We start from the raw sequence: 23,093 nt of genomic DNA on the forward strand, positions 1-23,093 counted from the left end.
TTGCCAGCATGTGCAACAGTGAACCTCCCTGGACGGCTGGCCTTGGTGCGGCGGGTGGCGGGGGTGCTGGACGGCTGGCCTTGGTGCGGCGGGTGGGGGGGGTGCTGGACGGCTGGCCTTGGTGCGGCGGGTGGGGGTTGAGGCTGGACGGCTGGCCTGTGTGCAGTGGGTGGGGGGGGTGCTGGACGGCTGGCCTGTGTGCAGTGGGTGGGGGGGGTGCTGGACGGCTGGCCTGTGTGCAGTGGGTGGGGGGGTGCTGGACGACTGGTCTCTGTGCAGTGGGTGGGGGGGTGCTGGACGACTGGTCTTTGTGCAGTGAGGGGGCTGCACAGCTGCCCTCTGTGCAGGGGTGGGGGGGAGCTGGATGGCTGGCCTCTGTGCGGTGGGTGTGGGGGGAGCTGGACGGCTGGCCTCTGTGGGGTGGGGGAGGCTAGATGGCTGGCCTCTGTGCAGTGGGTCAGGGAGGGGGGTGGCTAGACAGCTGGCCTCTGTGCGGTGGCAGGGCTGGACAGCTGGCCTCTGTGCAGTGGGTGCAGGGGGGTGCTGGACGGCTGGCCTGTATGTAGTGGGGGAGGCTGGACGGCTGGCCTCTGTGCAGTGGGTGGAGGGGGTGCTGGACGCCTGGCCTCTGTGCAGTGGGGGCTGGACGGCTGGCCTCTGTGCAGTGGGTGGGGGGGTGCTGGATGGCTGGCCTGTATGTAGTGGGGGAGGCTGGATGGCTGGCCTCTGTGCGGTGGGTAGGGGGGCCTGGACAGCTGGCCTCTGTGCGGTGCGGGGGCTGGCCTCGGGCCGGTGGGCAGGCTGGAAGGTCAGCCAGGCCCTGTGGTGTCTCTAGTGAGAAACAGGAAATAAATCAAGGGGATGTTGTAGAAATTTTACCGCTGCTGGTTTAGAAGTGTTTGTTTTTATTATTTGTACATAATGTGTTGTTTTCAGTCTTGCACTGGTGTTTTTAACTATCGTGTAAAGATGCAAACAGCAGGCCAGAAAACTGCCTTGATATATCACATTGGCAAAGACCAAGTGCACCCTGGACGCTGGTGGGTAAGCCGGACCCATCGGCAGCAGCCTTTGTGGCACCTCCAGGGAGCCTCACAATGCTCACGCCTCTGACCCGTGGTTCTGCGCTCAGGGCATGACCGGAGATGTGGCCTGGGAGTTGGTTGTGTGGATGTTCGTGTCGCCAGTGTTTATAACAACAGAGGAGGGGAACAGCCCACAGCCCGGCAGTACAGTGAGGATGGTCCTTGTGATAAATGGGATGCTGTGATTAAATTGTTTCTGAATAAGCTAAAATGCTCAAAATGTGATCTTTCTTTTATAAAAAGGCCAGGTATGGTGATACGTGCCTGTAACCCCAGCACTTTGGGAGGCTGAGGTGGGAGGATCCCTTGAGCCCAGGAGTTGGAGAATGCAGTGAGCTGTGATCGCACCACTGCCCTCGCAGCCTAGGCAGCAGAGCGAGGCCTTGTTTCTAAGAAATAAAAAGAGAAAAAGAAAAGACAAAGTACCAAACTATGTATCTCATTTTCTTAAGATGTATCATTTTGTAAAAATGCTTACAGAAATACACCCAGTGGGCTGGGCACAGAGGCTCACACCTGTAATCCCAGCACTTTGGGAGGCTGAAGTGGGCGGATCACCTGAGGTCAGGAGTTTGAGACCAGCCTGGCCAACATGGTGAAACTGTGTCTCTACTAAAAATACAAAAAATTAGCCAGTGTGGTGGTGGCCACCTGTACTCCCAGCTACTCTGGAGGCTGAGGCAGGAGTATTGCTTGAACCTAGGAGGCGGAGGCTGCAGTGAGCCGAGATGGCGCCACGGCACTCCAGCCTGGGCAACAGAGCGGGACTCCATCTCAAAAAAAAAAAAAGAGAGAGAGAGAAACAGAGAAAAACACCCTTTGGCATCGGTCACTGTCCAGACCAGGTGGACGTTCATCGGTTACCATCCAGACCAGGTGGATGTTGGATGCAAATTTCACCCGAATTTTTTTTTTTAATTTTTTCAGTTGCGTTGAGTGTCACTTTTTAAAAAAATTGACTTACGTTGAAGACGAGTTTGAAGTTGTTGGAATTATTCTCAGTCCTGAGCTCAGGGCTTCAGCAAGCAAGTTGCCGTTCCGGGGGCTGGGCTGGTCAGAGACCCCCGACTGAAGCATGCCTGCCCGCGGCTGCCCCAGGCGTCGCCTCCCAGAAGGAAGCACGCAGAGTGGAGTGGAGTGGAGCGTGGGCAGCAGCGGTCCCGTCTCCGCAGCAGTGCAGGCTCCTTTCCCGCTCATTTGGGCTCTTTTGTCTGAACCAGAGACACAGATTTGTAGAGCTGCCAAATTCATGCTGAAAATTTCTAACCAAAACCAATCATCTTAATTGTCTGGATTATGATATTTATTTTGTAAACCATTCTTGCTGTAAGCCATGCACACACTGTGTCACTAAATCTGCAAATGATTCCAGAGCCAAATGCAGTCCTGCGTCGTGGCGTCGGGTCAACAGCGGACTTCACGTATGAGGGTTCTCATGAGATCGTGAGAGCATAGTTTTACTGCATCTTTTCCGTGCTTAAATGTGTTTAGATTCACAAACCGTGACCGCTGTGGGGCAGTCACCCACGGTGTTCAGCGCAGCCACACGCCGTGCAGAAGTGTACTGGGGAGCCGTGGGCCACTCCATGTGGCTGGGGTGTGCACTGGCCACACCGAGTCGGTTCACACGAGTTCCCACAACGACAAAATGGCCTAAGGATGCGTTTTTCAGAATGTGTCCCCATCATAAAGTGACACCTGGCTGCGTTTACACAAACTTATTCTTATGTAATAGTCAGCTGCAGAGTGGTTTAGACTGCCTTATCTTTAGGAAGTGTGTCTGCCTTTAACCAGATCGGCAGTGGGGAGAGGCGGCTTTTCTTCTTTCCTCCTCTCTCCTCTCTCTCGCTGTCTCTTCTCTGTCTCTTAACTTTCCTGGGAATCCGGTGAGCCCAGATTTTTTCACTGTGAATTTTGTTTTTGGTTTGTTGGTTTTGAGACGGAGTCTCACTCTGTTGCCCAGGCTGGATTGCAGTGGTGCAATTTCGGCTCACTACAGCCTCTGCCTCCCAGGTTCAAGCAATTCTCCTGCTTCACCCTCCTGAGTGGCTGGGATTACAGGCACTCGCCACCACGCCCAGCTGATTTTTGTATTTTTAGTGGAGACGGGGTTTCACCATGTGTTGGCCAGAATGGTCTTGATCTCCTAACCTCAGGTGATCTGTCTGCCTCAGCCTCCCAAAGTGCTGGGATTACAGGCATGAGCCACCACACCCGGCCGTGAATTTTGTTTTTCATTTGTTCCTTTTTGAATTCATAGCAAAAGATAGGTGCAGGGTGCCTGAGATGGGCACCGCCTTGCATCATCCGTGACTTTGTTTAGTGCCTGCCTGTCCAGGAGCGGGTGTGGCCACTGCAGAGGGGCCCTTCATTGCCCAGCCCTGCAGCTGCCCCCTCTCCCTTCCCCAGAAACTCGCAGCTGGCCCCGAGCTCTGTGCAGAGAAGCCTTTCTCTAGAGGCTCTTGTCCTTCCTGTGTGGAGCCCTGGGTCCAGCTGCCTTTCCTTCTGCCTGGCAGCATTAGCTGATACTGGGCGTCCATGCTGATCACCTCACGTGGGAAACAGCTCTGACAGTACAGCCTGCGAATCCGCGTCTTGGAGATTCCTCTGTCAGGGAGGCTGTCGTGGCTGAGTTGGGGTCCAGTGGGCACCTGCAGGGCCCAAAACCCCACAGAGCGGAGGTGGGTGGTGAGCCTGCCAGGTGCATCTTTGGATAAATCCATTTCTGAGTTTTCAAATTACTATGAAGCTTCCAGTGTCATAAAATATGTAGTCTTGTTAAGGAACATTTTAGGTGTTTGTATTTGTAAAAATTACGTAGTCGATTCCATTCAAGCTGCCTCCTGGGCTTTTTCTCTTTAAACGAGTCTTTTATTCTGCCCATTGTTTCTAGTTTGTTTGTTTTGAGACAGAGTCTTGCCCTGTCGCCCAGGCTGAAGCACATGCGATCTTGGCTCACTGCCATCTCAACCTCCCCTGGCTCAGGCGATCTTCCCCGCTCAGCCTCCTGTGTGGCTGGGATCACAGATGTGCACCACCATGTCCTGCTCATGTTTTTATTTTTTGTTTTGTAGAGATGGGGTCTCGCCATGTTGTCCAGGCTGGTCTCGAACTCCTGAGCTCAAGTGATCTGTTCCCCTTGGCCTCCCAAAGTTTTGGGATTACAGGCGTGGGCCACTGTGACTGGCCTTGTTTTTTTTTGTTTTGTTTTGTTTTGTTTTTTGTTGTTGTTTTTTTTTAGATGGAGTCTCGCTCTGTCGCCAAGGCTGGAGTGCTGTGGTGCAATCTCGGCTCACTGCAACCTCCGCCTCTTCCGTTCAAGCAATTCTCCTCCCTCAGCCTCCCGAGTAGCTGGGACTACAGGCCTCCGCCACCATGCCCGGCTAATTTTTGTATTTTTAGTAGAGACGGGGTTTCACTATGTTGGCCAGGATGGTCTCAATCTCCTGACCTCGTGATCCACCCTCCTCGGCCTCCCCGAGTGTTGGGGTTACAGGCGTGAGCCACCATGCCCGGCCTTTGTTTTGTTTTTAAGTCACTTTGGGTTCACAGTGTGTCCTGAGGTGTGGGGGCCTTCGGGAGGCTTGGGAGGCAGTTTCCTTGAACTTGCAGATGCCCCTGCTCTGAGCCTGCATTGCACGGAACCTGCCCTTCTCGAGAAGCTGCCCCGCATGTCCCATGTCTCTGTGGCTTATACTTAAAACTGACGTAGAATGATGGTCAGCAGCTCTAGGCAATAATTGAGTCCTGGCCAGAGGGGCTGGTTCCGAAGACGGGGAAGTCACAGGCCCTGTGTGGAGGGTAACCTCAGGAGCCCCGGCCCACGGTGCTCGGGGTGAGCCTGTGCGATAAGGACTGTCGGCGGGCCCTGGGTCTCTGCTCACACAGTGGTGAGGACGGTCGGCGGGCCCTGGGTCTCTGCCCACACGGAGGTGAGGACGGTCGGCGGGCCCTGGGTCTCTGCCCACATAGCGGTGAGGACAGCCGTTGGGCCCTGGGCTGCCTCTGCCCATGCAGGGTCTTGCACCTGATCTGATGAGCAGTGCTGGTCCAGGGAGGGTCCCACCGCATACTCCGCCTGCCTTGGCCCCTGCAGTAGGCAGTGCTAGGGAGACAGACTGAGTGGGAGAGGAGGCTGGGCCAGGGCTGCAGCAGCCACAGAGCCTTGGCCCTCCCAGAAACAGACTCTGATGGCAGAGGCACTGGCCTCTTGCACGGGCTGGAAGGTGGTGCCTGTGTGGATGGTGGTGCACCAGGGCAGGCCACCCCCTAGATGCGAGAACCCCTTGGGTGCACCATGTGGCCCCCAGGAATGTTGAGACAGTCCGCCTGGGCTTCCTACAGAACACAGTTGGGAAGACACTCACGCCGAGGGCACGGGCAGGACCTCACCTTAGCCTTTCACGCCAAACATTCATCTCCTGAAAGGACAGGGGCCGTGGAGCCCCCAGCTGGGCTGTAGGCTCTGAGGACAGCCCCAGCACCTGTCACCCGCCAGGTCATGCAGCTCGTGTCCATCTGTGCAAAGTAACCAACAGCCTCCCAAAGCCTTCACCGTCGTACCCCGCCCTGCTGCGTTTGCTCCCACTGCCCTCCATGGACGCCAGGTCCCTCCTCCTGGCCCTCAGTCAGGCCCTTCTGTTTGTCTTGCAGCAATCATGGAATTTGGGGGCTGGCAGTGCTGCGCACACCACGACTTCCAAACCCACCATTTTATAAAGGGCCCAGTCAGTCACCTGTCTTGACGGCAGCCACATAGCTGGTTCATAGCGAGGAGAGGTTTGAGCTTCCTGCTTCTTAGGCCACAGCTCGTACCTCTTAGATTTTAAAACAGATTTTCAATGAGTTCTAAAACCTGTCTTACTGGAGGGTTAAGTAACTGATAGAAGCCTGTCATGAAGGAAGAAAAGCGTGTTAACGTTGTGCTCGGAAAATGTTTCCGTCTTAGAGAACTGGCCAGGCCGTGGCCACAGGTCATGATGAGTAAGCACTGCGTTGACACAGGCTTGTCCATCTCCGAGTCAGGACGTGCCCTCGCTGATGAAGTGTCCACCCAAGATGGCGACGGGTGAGCACGGGCACGTGTGGCCCTGGCGAGGTCTGTGTGGTGCTGAACGCCTCCTCTGCTCTGTTCCCTTCCAGCCCGACCCTGCCCGCCCTGGACTGGCAGCTGCCGTCCCACTCAGGCCCGTATGAGCTTCGGATTGAGGTGCAGCCCAAGTCCCACCACCGAGCCCACTACGAGACAGAGGGCAGCCGGGGGGCCGTGAAGGCGTCAGCCGGAGGACACCCCATTGTGCAGGTAGGCACTGCGGCCAGACTCGCACGTCACTTGGTGCTTTTTTGGTCCAAAAGTAACTTTGGAGCCACAGCTAACTGTGCTTAGACTCTCCCAGCCAGGCCAGCTGAATGCTCTGTCATGGTTAGTCCCGGGTGGCTGCTCACCGCCTCTGAGATGGAATGGGAGCATGCCACAGCTCCTCCTGCTTCCACACGTGCAGGCCCTCTCTCATTGTTTTCAGATTTGCCCAAAGCAGCTCTCGTGTCCATGGATGCTGCCTGTGGTGTGGATGTTTTGGGGGTTGATTCTCCCCTCTCTAAAGCCTCTGAACTTGGAGGCAGGGGTTCTCATCAGCAGCACCAGCCTCGCCTGGTGGGGGGGCCCTCAGAAATGCAGGTTCTGTGGCCCACCCAGGCCTGCAGAATTCCATACTCTGGGCTTGGGTGCTGGGGGGCACCAGGGCTCAAGGTGCTCCCCGAGGAGAGGAGGAGTGGCTTCCAGAGTGGGCCTGGGCCTGGCAGCCACATCCCTGCCGGGGTGGGCCTGGGCCTGGCAACTCTGCAGCCGTGTCCCTGCTGGGGTGGGCCTGACTCCCTGAGCAACCCTGCAGCCGTGTCCCTGCCGGGATGGGCCTCACTCCCTGAGCACCGCTGCAGCCGTGTCCCTGCCGGGATGGGCCTGACTCCCTGGACAACCTTGCAAGCTGCATCCCTGCCAGGGTGGGCCTGGGCCTGGGCCTGGCAACCTTGCAGTCACCTCCCTGCCGGGGTGGGCCTGAGTCCCTGAGCAGCCCTGCAACCGCATCCCTGCTGGGGTGGGCCTGACTCCCTGGGTTCTGGTGTGGCTTCCTCACCTTCCTCACACCCTGGGGGAAAGCCATGTGGAGTTAGGCTGTCCAGGGAGGTGTGTAATGACCACGCCGGGGACAGGCAGCATCTGCACAGAGCCATGCTCCCTCTGCACCCCAGGTGTTGATGTGGATCCCGGGTAGCCATGGGTGTTGGCATTTTCTTCGTCCCACCTGTTACCTCGTCAGCTGTAGGCCCCAGGCCCTGGATCCGCTGCTTTGGCAGCCACAGAGCGGCAAGTGTGTCTGGCCCCAGGGCTCCAGGCTACGCGGCAGCACAGAGGATGTTTTCCTAGCACACCCCAACAGCAAAAAACTGGGTGCCCTGGCCCCGTTATTTAGGGAATGATGCAAGCCGGAAGAGGTGTTCAGCAGAGTGCCTCATGTTTTTATTTTCTTCCATTTAGATAAATAGTGGAGAGAAGGTGGCCGCAGGGACAAATGGCTGTTTGCCAACGCAACAGCCGGCGGCAGGGAATTAGTGGGCAGGGCTCTGGGGTGAGGCGTTTTTGCCAGCACTTGCAGATGATGTTAATGTGATGTTTGTGGCCTGTGTGCTTGATGCCAATTAGTACCTACCTCGTCGGTGCTTGAAGCAAGGAAATGCGGGAGACACCTGAGTGCACAGTGACCCGTTTGACATTTAAAGTCTCCACCCTCCCAGGTGGGAAAGGTCAGACAGCGCTGCGCCACGCTCCGTCACTGCAGGCCTGCACCTCCCCATCCCTGCCTCGGTTTTTACTGACCGAAAGCTTGTTATTGCTCAGTGGGAAGGATATTAGATAGGACAAGAAATGAGGCTGTGAAAGAAGTGGAAATAAAGCAATAGAGAAATAATGGCCCAGTCCACCCTATTTGTTGTAAAGTATATCGGTGAGGGGCACTGGCCGTCGCCCTTTTCACCGTGTCCGGATGAGGGGCGGGTGTAGGAATCGAGGCTGTTATTTGGAGGGTAAAGCAGGACCATGAGTGTGGAGAGAGCTCTGAGGTTTTTGTTTTGTTTTTTGGTTTTTGGTTTTGTTTTGTTTTTTTTCTTTTGAGATGGAGTCTCGCTCTCGGGCTGGAGTGCAGTGGTGCGATCTTAGCTCACTGCAACCTCTGTCTCCTGGGTTCAAGTGATTCTCCTGCCTCAGCCTCCCGAGTAGCTGGGACTACAGGCAGCCCTGGGTTTTAATGGATGTATTTTCACCCGCCTGTGAATAGCGCCGATGCCTGGTGTCACCCGTCTCTGCGGACACAGCTCAGTGCTTGGGTACTCTCCCTGCATCTTCTGGAATCTTCTGGAATCCCGTCTCTAGTTCTGCCGTCTGGGTGTCTTGGGCTGAGGGTGCAGAAATCTATCAATACAGATGCCACTGAGAGGATCGAGGTGTTCTGGAGGACTCAGGAAACTTGAAACAGTAATTAAAAATATCTTTAAAATGTACCCTCAACAATTATTCCAAATCAAGTGGCCCGTGTGTGCGCAGCAGCGAAACGGGAGAGGCTGGCTCTGTGTTTCCACAGAAGGAGCCCTTTCCGTTGAAACGTGGGAGAAAACGGTCCCCTGCAGGGAAAACGTCAGGAGCTGTCAGCATATCTCATTTGTAGAAATTAGTAATTTAAAGAGTTTTCTGATGTATCTGTGGCAGAGTGGATTTATGTCTCTGCAAGTGTGAGGTAAAAGCAGCTAAAAAGAGGGGGTTTTGGGGGTTAGTTTTCTCTTTCAGTTGGTGGACCACAAATTGGATAAAAATAGAATTTGTGCATAATTAAAAAACAAACGAGAATGGAAAGCTCTCAGTTGCCGTGGAAGCTCCTCGTAACCGCAGACGTGCCCTCGGTGCCGTTGGGTTATTTTAGCACATCCGTTGACGCAGCCCCTTTCCCGCTTTCCAGAAACGAGGCTCATCGCACTGGCCTGGGGGCGCGAGGACGAGGCCGTGGGTGGTGGGCGCTGCGGGCGGCTGGTCAGGGCCACTGGGAGCCACTGGGAACAACTGGCGTGGGAGTTTCCTGCATTTGAGAAATGCTGTTCTCTTCGTTGTGAATCGTCTGTCCGCTGCATCTCAAAAAGCTTGTCCATAAAATTAAAGCTCGCTGTCTCCTGCAGTGCAGCTGAGCCCTGGAGGGTGGCGGGGGCCCAGGGCATGTGGGTGTCAGCTCTCGCGGTCAGGGGCACACTGTGCCCCCGCGCCCGGCATCCTCGTCCTCTCGCACCCGGTGTCCCCGTCCTCCCGCGTCCGGTGTCTTCCCGCGTCTGGTGTCCTCGTCCTCCCGCTCCCGCTGTCTGCGTCCTCCCGCGCCTGGCGTCCCCGTCCTCTCCATCCCCATGTGTTTCGCAGTTGGGAAGTGAAGCACGTGAGCAGAATGCAGCACCTTCTCTCCAGGAAGCATTCGGGGCGTGGACCCCGGGTTAGGAAAGGGTGTTTGCTCCTCCAGACAGGTGCTCGCTCTTACTTGTGGGTGCTGAGGGGCGTGAGGGGGGGCCGGCATCCGGGTACCTGTGAGCGCTGAGGGGCGTGAGGGACCCCGGCATCCGGGTACCTGTGGGCGCTGAGGGGCGTGAGGGGCGGCCGGCATCCGGGTACCTGTGGACGCTGAGGGGCGGGAGGGACCCTGGCATTCGGGTACCTGTGGGCCCTGAGGGGCGGGAGGGACCCCGGCATCCGGGTACCTGTGGGCGCTGAGAGGCGTGAGGGGCGGCCGGCATCCGGGTACCTGTGGGCGCTGAGGGGCGTGAGGGGCGGCCCCATCCGGGTACCTGTGGACGCTGAGGGGCGGGAGGGACCCCGGCATTCGGGTACCTGTGGGCGCTGAGGGGCGTGAGGGACCCCGGCATCCGGGTACCTGTGGGCGCTGAGAGGCGTGAGGGGCGGCCGGCATCCGGGTACCTGTGGGCGCTGAGGGGCGTGAGGGGCGGCCGGCATCCGGGTACCTGTGGGCGCTGAGGGGCGGGAGGGACCCCGGCATCCGGGTACCTGTGGGCGCTGAGGGGCGGGAGGGACCCCGGCATCCGGGTACCTGTGGGCGCTGAGGGGCGTGAGGGGCGGCCGGCATCCGGGTACCTGTGGGCGCTGAGGGGCGGGAGGGACCCCGGCATTCGGGTACCTGTGGGCGCTGAGGGGCATGAGGGGCGGCCGGCATCCGGGGGTCCCCCCATTTAGGGCCTTTTCTTCAGAGGGAAGGAGGCCAGCCCCCTCCAGTGAGCACTGAGCGTGCCCCCTGCCGTCTCTGTGGGGATGTCGTTGTTCCCACGCTGGGGAGAGACCACCCCAGGCCAGCCCCTATTCTTGTGGCCACATTGCCATGATCACACCGTCCGCACCGTGAGGCCACCCCCATTACGGCTGCCATGGCGCTAAAAACACCAGCATCAAAGGAACAGGGCCGTGGTTTAGCCTGGAAGAGCGGGGCCCTGGAGCCGTCGGCGAGGGGCTCTGGGTGGTTCAGGATGGCCGGCAGCCCCTGGTGGACGTGGTCCCTGCAGGGTCTGGTGGGACCTCGGCCATGGTGATGGGTGCGCCCCCTCTGCAGGGTGGGGCCTGCGGGTAAGGACAGTCCTGCCCCCTGTGTGTGTGAGGGGGACAGTGGAGAGAGGGGTCTGGCGTGGGCCTCCCTGCTCCTGGGAAACCAAGGATGAAGACGCCTGTTTAGGACTCACCTTGCCCTGGTAGAACCAGTGACTCAGACAGAGCCTCCCAGAGGCTTCTGGCCAGGCAGGGAGTGACCAGCAGCCCAGCCAGCCTCAGCTCCTGCCCACACAGCCCCCTTGTCACTGGCCCCTCCTGCCCCTGCTCCAGCACCTTGGCCGCCAGTTCTCGGGGGGCCGGTCTGGATCTGCCGATGCTGGGACCTGGCCAGGCCGCTGGTTGTAGGGGAGGCTGAGGGGGCGTCCGCCTGCTGTCTGCTTCTCACCAGCATTTCCAGCGAGGCATGAAAGTGATGCGCGGCAGATGTTTCCCTCTGGCCTCAGCTCTCCCCCAAATCCCGGCTCACACTGAGTGTCCTGATGGTGGCACCTTGGGCAGCCGCCACCCTCTGCCCTCTGCCCTGACGGCAGGCTCTGCCTGAGGGTGAGAGTCTCTCTGTACACACAGTCTCCTCACCCTGGAGGGCCTGTTCTGCTCTCAACGAAGCTGGAACCGGGAGTTCGCGAGTGCTCTGGGTGGCTGCTGGCTTTTCTTCTTGTCTCACCTCCTCATCCGCACACAGCCTCTGCCCTCAGTCCTGCTCACCTCAGTATGTAGGCAGCCGGCATCAGGATTGTCTGGGGTGAGACAGGCAGTGTTCTTCCCCTTCTCTGGCCAGGGAGGGCAGAAAGCAACGACACAGCCATTGAGGCCTTTTCGTGCAACTCATTGCCTTTCTGGGTGTGAAGGTGGAGGCTGGTCCTCCACCTGCGTGTTGCCCATCGGGGGGACTGTGGTCCTGGAGGAGACCTGGGGTCCGGCTCCCCGCTCCCTCCGAGGAGGCGCTGAGCAGCGTGAGCAGCGCCCGCCCTGGTCACTCTGCCTTGCTTTCCTCCTCTCTGTTTCTGATTGTGCCTCCTTCCTTCCGTCCTGCCCTCTTTGCCGTGGCCTGCAGCCTCCTCGCCCAATGTGTTCCTCGCCCAAGGAGTCACCCCGTCCTTGGCCTGCGTCCTCCACTGCTCGTGGCAGCTACACTCTGCCAGAGGCGGCCGGGAAGGGCCCAGGGCCCTGAGAAGATGTCTTTGCAGCACGTCCCCGGCCCTTGGCTCCCACCTCCATGGCACCCACCATCCCGCGGGGGCACGTGGACCTCTGTGGGATGTAGCCTGACCTCTGACCCAGGGGTCAAATAACTCAGGTCTGTTTACCAAGTCACCAAAATAACCTGCCCGATAGCATCTCACCCATCACACAGGAGGCTGGGCTCATGTGAATAATTAATAGGTCACTGGAACGTGAAACGAGAAGCCTCGGCCCGTTCTGAAACAGCATTTTAGGTTTGCAGCTTGTAATATTGTCAGTTAGGAGAGGGGCCAACTGAGTCCGTAAAGAAGTGAGGGCAGGTGGTCTGGGATCCTGCCTCAGCCGCACGGGTGAGAGGGGCGGGTGGGTCAGGCGAGGACCCACAGTCGGGAGGCCAGACTGGCCCCAGGGAGGGCTCCCGGCCATATCCCAAGCTCAGGACGCAGAGTGGGGCGGGCCCGCTGGTGCCCACAGTGGCCTTGGTGGGCCTCTCCTTCCGTCGCCCAGCTCGTAGGTCAACTTTGCTCCCGTAGATCCATAACAGATGTTTTTTCTGTCATGTAAGAAACTTGACAGCTGAAGACCAAGGAGTGGAGCCTCCCGTGAAGCAGCTCTTCTTTTCCGGTTGTTAAAATGCGCATTCAGCTGGCGGTTCTGACTAATTCTCACTTTGTGTGGTACCTTCAGCTGGCAGGGACTCGGGGAGTGTTCAGTACCGTGAGGAGCAGGTTCCTGAGAGCCTGTGAATACTGTGGACAGATGACCACAGCACGCACTATTCCACGCAGGGCCTCATCCACGCTTTCTTAAGTGGTTTGCCACATACAGGAGCTCCTGGTTCTCCATGTGCCCTGCCAGGCAGGGCTGTTAAACTGGAAAGCCGGGGAGGGACGTCACTGGGACGCATTGTTATCTGATCAGAGCTCCGAGGCCCCACCAGGAGCTGTGCTATTGCAGAACCTCAAACAGCAGCCACTCCGGCCCCGCCCCAGGAGCCACGCAGAGGCCCACGCACGGGGAGGACGCCATGGGGTGGAAACTAAAGTGCAGGTCTGACCACAAAACCACACGCCACAGCACCGCTGCTGCCAAACGCTGGAGGCCTGCAGGAGGCACGGATTAATTTTTTATGAGTCTGCCTTGGAACCTAGACAACAGCCCTCTCCTCTTTCAGCAAAATTTCAGGGCGAATGACCGTCACTTCCCTGGACTGCCAAGTGCATAAACGCACAGGGAATTTCCTAGTTCCACATAACGCTGTTGTTCCCGCAGCCCACGCGGCTGGGAGAGCAGACATGGTTGCCGTCGGGCTGTGTCTGTTTTCCCAGGAGCAAGAACTCTCAGAAGCACAGTGTTGAAGCCTGAGCCACCCCCTGAGATACGTTGTCAGCTTTTATGATGAATGAGGATTCACCATTTATTTCTCCCCTAAAGCAAAGCCCACGGGCTCTGTCTTGAGCGATGGGGACAGATGCTCAGTGCTGCAGGGAAGGTGTTCACGGGGCAGATTTGCTGTGTCAGGAGACCAACGTGGAATGAGGTCGGCCCAGCCAGTCACTGCTTAAAACAGTAATGACAATATTTGAGAAAATGGGTGGAATTTTGTGGAGATTTACTGGCACGGGGAAGGCGGGTGGCCTCTGGCAGGTCTGCGACACTGACTTCTAACTACCCGTTCCACAGCTCCACTGCATGGAAAAACTGGCAAAAATGTGGCCTGGGTCTCCTGACAGGCCTGGCCGCTAGAGTAGGGGGTGTGCAGCTGAGACAGGAAATACGAGGCGCGTGAGTGTCCCCAAGTCCAGATCCTCAGCCTCCGTCTCCTGACAGGCCTGGCCTATGGAGTAGGGGGTGTGCAGCTGAGACAGGAAATGCGAGGTGCGTGAGCGTCCCCAAGCCCAGATCCTCAGCCTCCAAAATCTTCTATTAGTAATTTCAGAGTTTTGGCTTCTTTGTGCTTTGGGGAAATTTAAGATGACACGTGGGCTCTGGCACGGCCGCTGCTAGTGACCTCTCCTAATAGCGCAGAAGAGCCTCCCAGGAGGCTTTCCTAGGTAGAGAGGGGTCTGCACGCCCACTGGAACACGCTCTATCCCAGCCTCATAAAACCCATATTTGGTGCAGGTGGGACAGGGGGGGTGGACACATCACCTGGAGACCACATGAGAAGCGGCCACCTGCGGCAGTGATCACCCCATGGGGAGGCGGCGCCCTGGCGGCTCTCGTGTGGGGCCTGGTCCTTCCTCGCTGCCTGAGCAATGGGCCCTGCTTCCCTGCAAACACTGTGGTGCCCCTGGGCCACACCCAGCAGGTGTCCAGTGACCGCGGGTGGTGTTGGCCATGGCAGGTCCCTGCCCATTTCTCCAAGGACCTGGGGCTGTGACCCAGCTGGGTTCTCCCGGGAAGGAGCCGCCACTGGCTGCACTGCCCAGTGCCGAGGGTGGCAGCCATTTCTGAAGCCTCCCAGGTTTGTGCCCTGCTGTGTCTGACCAGCTCTGGAGTGCAGGGTCTGTGTGTCAGTGCCGGTTCTAAGAGGAACGAGACGTGGTTTCAGAGACACTCCTCTTCTCTGAGGAGCTGCTGGGCAGGACGGCTGCTTGCTTTCTTTGTCTGTGATGTTGGTGGCTGTTCCTTGCCCAGGCCCTGCCCAGGCCAGATGTGGGAGTGGCGGCTGGGAGCACCCATGGGCGTGTGCCCGTCTGGGCCGGGCTCCTGTCCGTGGACCTGCCTCAAGCCACACCTCCCTCCTCCAGGGAGGACACCGGGCCTTGTCTGTGGACAGAGGCGCTTTGCTGGGAACAGCACAGACGGCCCCTGCGCCCTGCGGAGCCGAGACGCACCATCATACACACTTGGAGCACATAGATTGACCAGGTCTCCCCCTGCGAGGCTCACCAAGGCCATGTCCTGGGGAAATAGAAGGTTTCACCCAGATACTGGGGAGTGCAGGGTGTGGCACTGCAGGGTGCAGGCCCTGGAGGAGAGGCAAGGGTGCTGCTGGATGGTGGCTCCTCCATCCCAGGATTCCTCAGGCCCTTCACCCCTGTATGTCTGGACTGGGCATCGCTGTAGCTGTCGGGCTCTGGAGGTGCACATGGCTGTTGGGCGGGCAGCGCTCCTGGGCCTCTCTCCCCCGTGGTTTTGGTTTTGATGTGTTTGAGCCACTGACTAGCAGGCTTGGGGGCCATTCTGGAGCCGGGAGGGCTTGTGGGGGAGGCAGGATGAACAGGGGCTGCTTGCCGGTCCTCAGGCCACCCTGCCAGCTCCTTGATGTGTCTCCCTGAGATCAGCCAGGGCACCCCGGCTGTGGGTGGGCTGTGCCCTGAGCCCGTCAGGCCCTGCCGGGGTAGACTTGGGAGAAGTGCTGAGTGAAAACCACCTCACTTGTGACAAATGACAAGTGCTCCTGCTGCTTGGTGTCGGGCGACGCGACTCTCAGTGGCACGGATGTCTCTAGAAGGTTGCTGTTTCTCCCTGCGTTCTGTGTGCTTCTGGCCCTGGGGTCACGGGGTCGTGGTGTTTCCCACTTGCCTGTTTCAGGAGTTGCATTCTAGATGATTCTCTCTCCATAGAAGGTCGAGGTTTCTCAGCGTGGGTTAATTGATTAGATTTAATTAAATCTAAATGTGGTGTTTCTGGGCAGAATCTTCTTCAGCCGAAGTGAGCGTGGCTGTCTCTTCTCAGGGCGCTTCCAGGTGCATTGGGGCCCCTGCACCCTCCACGTCAGTGCCCTGGCTCTGTGGCCCTGTCGGTGCTCTGGTGAGTCTGGGGTTCGTGCCGAGCGCCGTTGCCGCCAGGTCCAGGTGGGAAGCGCGCTGGTGGGGCAAGGTGGTCCCTGCATGGCACAGGTGGGGAGAGCAGCCGGGAGGGCAGCGGGCCGAGGCAGCGGGGCGGGGGAGCACCAGCTCTCCATGGCAGGCATGGCCTCTGGGGCCACTCTCCCGGAGAGACGTGGAGACACGCATGCATGTGTGGAGACTGGCACGTGTGAGGGGCCCACAGGTGTGGCCGGGCGGCCTTTCTCCTCCCCACCTCTGTCCACCCTCGCCGCAGCGTCGGTCCTGCTGAGCAGCCTCTGCTTTCTTCGTGCAGGTGACAGTGCACGTGCCATTCACGGGTGCCACGTCTCCAAGAAGAGGGGCTCCTGTCGCGTGCCTGTTCTGGGGTTGCCACTCAACATCCTTCCAGCACCTTCTCTGAGCTTCCAGTTTGGATGATCTTTCTCCAAAGTCGGTGGAAGGGGCTAGAAAAGTAGGGACCTGGGAAGAAAGCCCAGACACCTTGGAGCTGGGGTCCGGGAGACAGGCCCTGGCAGCTCAGTGCTGCTTCTCTGGAGTGGGGATACAATGTTGGTTCACAGATGTGCGGTGGCGGCGGCAGGTGGTGGCAGCAGTGTGCGGTTGTTGGCACCACATGCTCACGCTGGGCCCCTCCTGGGGAGCTTCTGCTCCGGCGGGCCGGGCCTTGCTGTAGCCTGCAGGTCATCTGGTCAGTGTCTGGGGGAGGTCTGGGGCCCCAGCCTGGTGCTCAGCTCTGAGCATCAAGAAACCCGAGTTTCTCCCCAGTCTCACCCAGACAGCGACAGCTGTGTTTGGAAGGGGACACACCAGAGCTTACCTTGCAGTGAGTGAGGCACGCTTAGCTGGAGCCTGGCAGTCCTGCAGCTCTGCCTGCCCCCTTTTGAAAACCAAAAATCCCAAGAGATTTATGTTGAACCAGCCCTTCCCGGTCAGGACTGAGCCTGTGGCTGAGTGCGGTTTTTCAGTCGCGGCTGTAAGGTCCCTGTGTGGGGCCGTGAGTCCCTCTAGATTTGCTTTACAGCCACAAATTCAGTTTTATCTATGGATCTGAACACGATCTATAAATCCCTAGAAAAGCCAACTGTGTTCACATGAAGGATTCTCAGAATTGAGGTGACACTCCGTGGTGTGAACTCAGTATTGTCAGTTTGTGCACCCGCGTGTATGGACACACACCTGCACGCACAGTCACACACGCTTGCCTTGGGCCCCCACACACACCGCCCTGAGAGCTGGGAAGACGAATCGGTCAGTCACACGGATTCTGCAGATAGCTTCCTTTACCAGGCATGGTAGTGAGGGCAGCGCCCACTACTCACCCAGGGCCTCTCGTGCAGGAAACTGCATGGACACGTAGTCCTATTCCTGTCACGGGAAGGGGCCTGGAGCCGTCCCTCAGGGGTGGTGAGGAGCTAGTTTCCCAGCCGGCGCCCGTGCATTCACCAGTGTGAGAATCCATTCAGCAGGCTTGCTATGTAGGCTCTGCCATTCAGGCCTCAGCGTGCAGCAAGCCCGTGGGGTCAGGTCTGCCCAGCCTCTGCCCCAGTTCCTGCCGGGCACATGGACGCTTCCCTTGAATCCTCCTGCCGACGGTATCTGTGGGAGGGAAGGTACGATCGATCCTGGTCCTGTCCCCCCAGCCCTGGGTGGGTGTCCTGGCACCTCCAGGCACAAGGCCCCTTCCCCAGGCTGCCCACAGACCCCAGCCCCGAGGTGCTGGTCCGCCCACCCTCACTGGGAAGGGCTGTGCCACATGGCGAAAGCTGCTGTGGGTCCTGGTACCTGGAGCCCTTGCCTGCCAGGGCTCATGATGCCAACGGTGCCAGGTTTGTGGGATTTGGGGGTCAGGAGGGCCTGGCCCTGCTCCTGCAAGGCCGAGATCCGTTCCCCGGAGGGTTGAGGGAGTGTTGGCTGTAGGGTTCCTGGAGGCCTTTCTCATGCACTCTGGGTCTGTCAGGAGGCTGGCAACTGTGGCCAAACAGGTAGAAATAAAACCTGAAATGGGAAAAAACTTTTTTCTAGAACTTCCCAGAGAGCAGTGAGCTGGTGCCAGTGGGTCAGAGGCTTGTCACGTTTGGGGGGGGTGTGTGTGTGTGTGTGCACGCGTGTGCTCTGTGGGGGTGTGTGCACATTTCCCAGTGTGGCTGTGCATGTGTGGGTGGACACATGCACACGTGTGTTCACAGAACACCAGGCTTTGCCCCGACTCCTGGCTCAGGCCTGAGTCTCCAGCCATGGCATCCCTGTTCCTCCCCTGTTCCTTCTCTGCTCTGCACACTGGGAACCAGGACGAGAGGTGTGCGGCGTCAGGCTGTGTCCTTCCCCAACCTACCCCGAGCCCACGCTGCTCTGGAGGGAGACCCTAGCTTCTCCCGCCTACTCTGAGCCCACTCTGCTCTGGAGGGAGACCCCAGGCCCCTCAGGCCCTTTCCTGCATCTGAAGGGGCCAGGGCAGGGTGTCCGGCAGGTGAAGCTGCCCCTTAAAGCCAGGTCTGGGCCGGTTTACAGGGAAGCACTGTTCACGTACAACCTGGCAGACCACACCGGCGCTGCACACACAGGCACCCCTGTGGGCACCCACGTGCCCGACCTCGCAGACCACACCGGCGCTGCCCACACAGGCACCCCTGTGGCCACACACATGCCTGCACACGCACACTTCTGGTGCACATGCCCACACTCACACAGGCTTCTGCACACCACACAGCCAGCAGGTGAGGAAGTGGATGCTGCGTGGCTGTCCCTTGGCGGCTTCACCTGGAATGTCACCGTGGACCCCAGAGCCCGAAGCCCCGGCAAGCACAGAAATCACACCGGCAGCCTGTCCCACTTCGGGCAGGTGAGGCCTGGCTGAGAAAAGGGGGAAGGAGAGGGAGGGTGCGGGGGCTGTGTCCTGGTCCTCCACCCATCTCGGGTTTGGGGTGCTCCCTTGGACTACTGGCTCCATTTTTGATGTCTTTTATTTTTTGTTTCTATTTTTCCTGGTATCTTGAGTAAAGTCTCCCTGGAGCATCAAATTGGATTTTTTTTACAAGTACCCTGTGCCGTCGCCTCATCTGCTTTGGTGTGCCATGGGTCAGGTGGGCCTGTGCTGTGGGTCAGACAGCCCTGTGCCGCGGGTCAGGTGGGCCTGTGCCGTGGGTCACATGGGCCTGTGCCGTGGGTCACGTGGGCCTGTGCCGTGGGTCAGGTGGGCTTCATTCCTGCAGAAACACCTGGCTCTGCAGCAGTAGCTGCCATATCATCCCGGCCAGGCCCCTGTACCGAGGGTGGAGCCACGGGATCTCTGATGCCTTCCTTCTCGTGCTTTGGTGGAGAATGTGGCTGGACGTCCTCCCATGACGGATGCGCTCTCCTGCCTGGTTCCCTGGCCCTGGGCCCAGCCCTGCGAGACGCACCGTGGCCGTCACCTGGAAGTGTCACCTCTGGCTGCTATTGTGGGTGATGAGGATTCCAGGGCTGAAAACAGGACCCTAGACGCTGTCCACACAGCATGGCAATCTCTTAAATTAATCCAGTGTGGGGGGAATCGGGGTTGAAACTGGTTTGTGAGCTGGATTTTCTGTCCCTGTGTACTTCCTTGGGGCAATTTAAAAATGCAGATTTTACTCGTAGGCCCTAAATGCATAATTTCCCTTTAGGCTGGCGGCTCCTGTGCCCTGCCTGGAGAGGAGCCTGACTCCAGGTCGCCTTGCTCCGTTTCTGTGCAGCAGCTCAGACTATGGGGTGGAGGGTGAGACATTCCCACCCATGAGCTGCCTCTGTCCACCCCACACCTCCCTCCCCTGCGTGCACGCAGCTGAGTTCCACGTTGAATAAATTTGGCCTCAATCATCCACTACCCACCATGTCACCGTGTCAGTGCTGAGGTCAACACAGGAGCTAGAAACAAACATTTTAACATGTAGGAAACTCAGTAGCTCTTATACCTCGGCAGTGGAATAATACATTTTGTTTAGTTAAGGTTGAGGCAAAGGGAGGTCATTGTTGTGACAGGTAATTTTATAAATAGGATTCTGACAGGTTCTGTACTGTGCCAGAGGCAGAAAGCCTGTGCAGTGGGGCCCGTGACGTATTTAAATTACTTTTCTTAAAATGAACTTCATGTTTTAAATAATAGATGTTTACCTCCCAGGTTAAACCTTAAATATTCCCATTTTCACTGAAATGGCATGTTTTTTAAAGGATACAGTCATACCCCAAATTCACAACATTCCACACACCATCAGAGAACTGCCACAGGGATCCTGGGGGAATTTTAAATTGTAGTTTTAAGACCACGTGACCCTGGAGCTGCCCCTGTGCCCCTCCCCCACCCCCAGAGGTGGTTTTGGTCAGAGACTCATTTACATTTTTCTCTATGTAAATTAAATTTTTAGGTATTAAATCTCGGAAAATGGAATACTGTGTGGCAGAATCTGCCTCTTAATCTTTGCTTTTCTTTTTACATTTCCCATCATAAAGATGTTTGAGTCCCACAGAGAGTTAAGGTATTTCAGGAAGTTCATTAACTTGGCAAACGGCTGGAGTCTCTCTTCCGAGGAGCTGAGGGCTGGACAGGCAGGTCCCAGCGTCCCCCGTCCTGACTGTTTGTGTGGAGACACTCATGTATTCATATGGGAAGGGGGGCTCTATTGGAAAGGGAAGAGCTTTTTGTTGTGCAGAGTTACGTGGTCTTAGCAGTAATCACTTTGGAGTGGGGTGCTGGTGGCCTTGGGTGCAGAGACTCCTGCAGAGTTACGTGGTCTTAGCAGTAATCACTTTGGAGTGGGGTGCTGGTGGCCTTGGGTGCAGAGACTCCTGTGGGCATCTGCGCACATGGGGGCTGTGTCCTCATCCCTGTCTGTGGCTTCCCCACCGTGTTCCCACGTGACGCCTTCGTTCAGCCTCTGGCTTTGTGTTTCAGACCCCAAACGCCCCTTCGATGTCTCAGCTGGGACCTGGGTCCCAGCTCAGCCTCACGCGGCGTCCCAGGCCCTGCCCGTCAGTCCGGGCCTCACGGTCAGGCCCTCGGTGACAGCAGCCATTGGTTCACTGTGGCCTCGTCCCTGGAGGGCTCTGAGTTCAGCCACCAGTGAGATTGGTTTGTTCTTTACTGTGGTGACCGCACGGAGGCTGAGGCTAAGCTGGAGCCACGGAGCAGGGGCCGCCTCTTCACCTGCCCGGGCCCCTCCAGGCCCATCTTCCCTCTGCCCACTGACATCTGAGAATCCACCATCCCCTGCAGTCTGAGGGGCATCCCCTGGCTCGGGCTCCCCCTCCTTCTCCCCCGCCTCGCTGGCCCTGAATGGGCAGCAGGCATCTGCGTGGTCAGGGGCAGGCGTCGCATTTTCCTGTGACTGGAACGTGCCTGCAGGAGCCCAGGCTTGGACTCTGCACATGGTCATCGTGCTGCAGTTGCCGTCTGTGGTCGAGGATTTTAAAGTTAGTTTAGTGAGAAAATCAACTGCAAACGTTATCAGAGGGGTCGACGCGTCCCAGGATGAGTGGTTCCCGGGGCTGGGCGTTGCCACGGGCCTTGCATAGATTTTGCTGATTAATCTCAGGGCTCTGAGGCTGGCGGTCATCGGGCCCCACTTGGGGGACGCAGAAGGGAAGACGCTCTGAACGAGGGGCCCCGTGGGAGGCCCCAGCGCGCAAAGGGTTTGACTTCTGCGGCCTCCCTCTAGGCCTTTGTGCTTGCTTTGAGGATCAAACGTTCCTGTTCCAAACCAAACGCCTCTTGGAAATAGAATCAGACTATAGTGATTGTAAATGGTAGCGTTAAAGATAAAAACAAACAGTTCTAAAAATGACTCACTGCCGAAGGCGGAACCACGCGTGGTGCAGAGGAGGGTGAGAGGGAACGGCACCGCACTCTGCGTTTACCTCTCAGACGCCGATGAGCAACTCATCCCACAGAACAGCTGGTCCTGAACATGTGTGTGCCCTGCCGTGAGGCACACACCTTCCCAGAGGCGTGAGTGGGGCCCGACCACTAGTGTCCTGGCGGAAGCACCGGGGCTGCTCCATTTGTCTGGAGTCCTGTCACAGTGGTGTGGGTTTTGAGTCTCACACACACGGCGCCGGCCGAGAAGCCATGAGCGGCTCCGCAGGGTGGCGCGGATGATAGACATCTCCATGCACAGTTGCCCTAGGCAGTGTCTGCCACCAGCGTCTGCCTCTGGACACCAGCTGTTCAGCCACCAGGATGGCGTTGAGCGCTCCCCTGCCTCTGCAGGAGGAGAGGTGCAGGGAGCCATCAGGAGGGGTGCTGGGGCCCGGGGCCCGTCGTGCCGTGTGTGTGCAAACGCAGTGCGGCGTCCCCTGATCAGGAGTGGGAGCTGCGCGCTGCCCAGTTCCAGGTTAATGGAACACAGGAAGGTGGGTCATGTCCTGCGGGGCCTCATCTGGATTTATTGGTGAAGTGAGCCTTGCACATGGCTCAGCGAGGGCTCCGCTTTCCTGCACACGCCCCCGCCAGCTTTACCGTGGCCTCAGCATGGGCACACACAGGTGAGCATGTGTGGATGCATACGTGTGCACATCCATGCCCACACGTGTGTGAGTGCACGCATGTGTGCAGGTGTGTGCACACGTGATGTGTGTTTGAAAGTGGCCACAGGCGTGCTCAAAGCCTAAACCTCAGTGCCCAGGTCCATTGGGATAACAAGGCATTTTCTAATCTGACTTACAAAGACACCAGTATGACATGGCAGAGAAATAAAAAGGAGGCAGGGCAGGGGGACGCAGGGCAGGGGGACGCAGGCCTTGAACCCGCCGCAGGTTTTCTTTGCGTTTCGGTGACTCCCGGCGGTCTATGCTCTGGGTGCTGAGCGGGTGTTTTCTGTTCTCTTGCCAGCTGCATGGCTACTTGGAGAATGAGCCGCTGATGCTGCAGCTTTTCATTGGGACGGCGGATGACCGCCTGCTGCGCCCGCACGCCTTCTACCAGGTGCACCGCATCACAGGGAAGACCGTGTCCACCACCAGCCACGAGGCCATCCTCTCCAACACCAAAGTCCTGGAGATCCCACTCCTGCCGGAGAACAGCATGCGAGCCGTGTAAGCTGCGGGGGACCTCCGGCCTCTGGCGGGGGGCGGTAGGAGGGGCCGTGCCTTCCTCCCGGTCCTGGGGGGGTCTGGCCGGCCCCCCGCACTTCCAGGCTCCATGGCCAGGACACTTTTGGTTTAACAGCCAATAAGTAAACTTCACTCTTGCTTTTGACAATGGATTTGCTTCTCTCTAGGGTTTTAGCCCTGTGTATATTGCCACTTAAAATGCTATGTCAGATATGCAGCTATAAATACTTCCCTCTGCATTTTGCTCCTAAACAGGACCCTTGTTTCTTTCTGAATACAGCAGTGCAATGAGAAGGATGCTTAAAACGTGAGCATCAAAAAATT

At 58.0% G+C, this 23,093-nt stretch overlaps 1 protein-coding gene across 9 annotated transcripts in view; it reads left to right on the top strand.

Moving 5' to 3' along the window:
- Positions 1-23,093, top strand: part of NFATC1 (nuclear factor of activated T cells 1) — a 136,524-nt gene that overhangs the window by 34,409 nt on the left and 79,022 nt on the right. For 5 of the 9 annotated variants that reach the window (XM_054461083.2, XM_063653861.1, XM_063653863.1 and 2 more), the window contains exons 3-5: positions 6,228-6,387; positions 18,415-18,546; positions 22,549-22,751. In XM_054461083.2, the coding sequence (XP_054317058.2) occupies positions 6,228-6,387; positions 18,415-18,546; positions 22,549-22,751 (495 nt within the window). The remainder of the gene's footprint in view (positions 1-6,227; positions 6,388-18,414; positions 18,547-22,548; positions 22,752-23,093) is intronic. The other 4 variants (XM_054461077.2, XM_054461079.2, XM_054461078.2 and 1 more) reach the window with 1 other exon arrangement.

This window comes from Pongo pygmaeus, chromosome 17 (assembly GCF_028885625.2).
Source record: "Pongo pygmaeus isolate AG05252 chromosome 17, NHGRI_mPonPyg2-v2.0_pri, whole genome shotgun sequence".
In the NCBI taxonomy this organism is placed as follows: domain Eukaryota; kingdom Metazoa; phylum Chordata; class Mammalia; order Primates; family Hominidae; genus Pongo; species Pongo pygmaeus.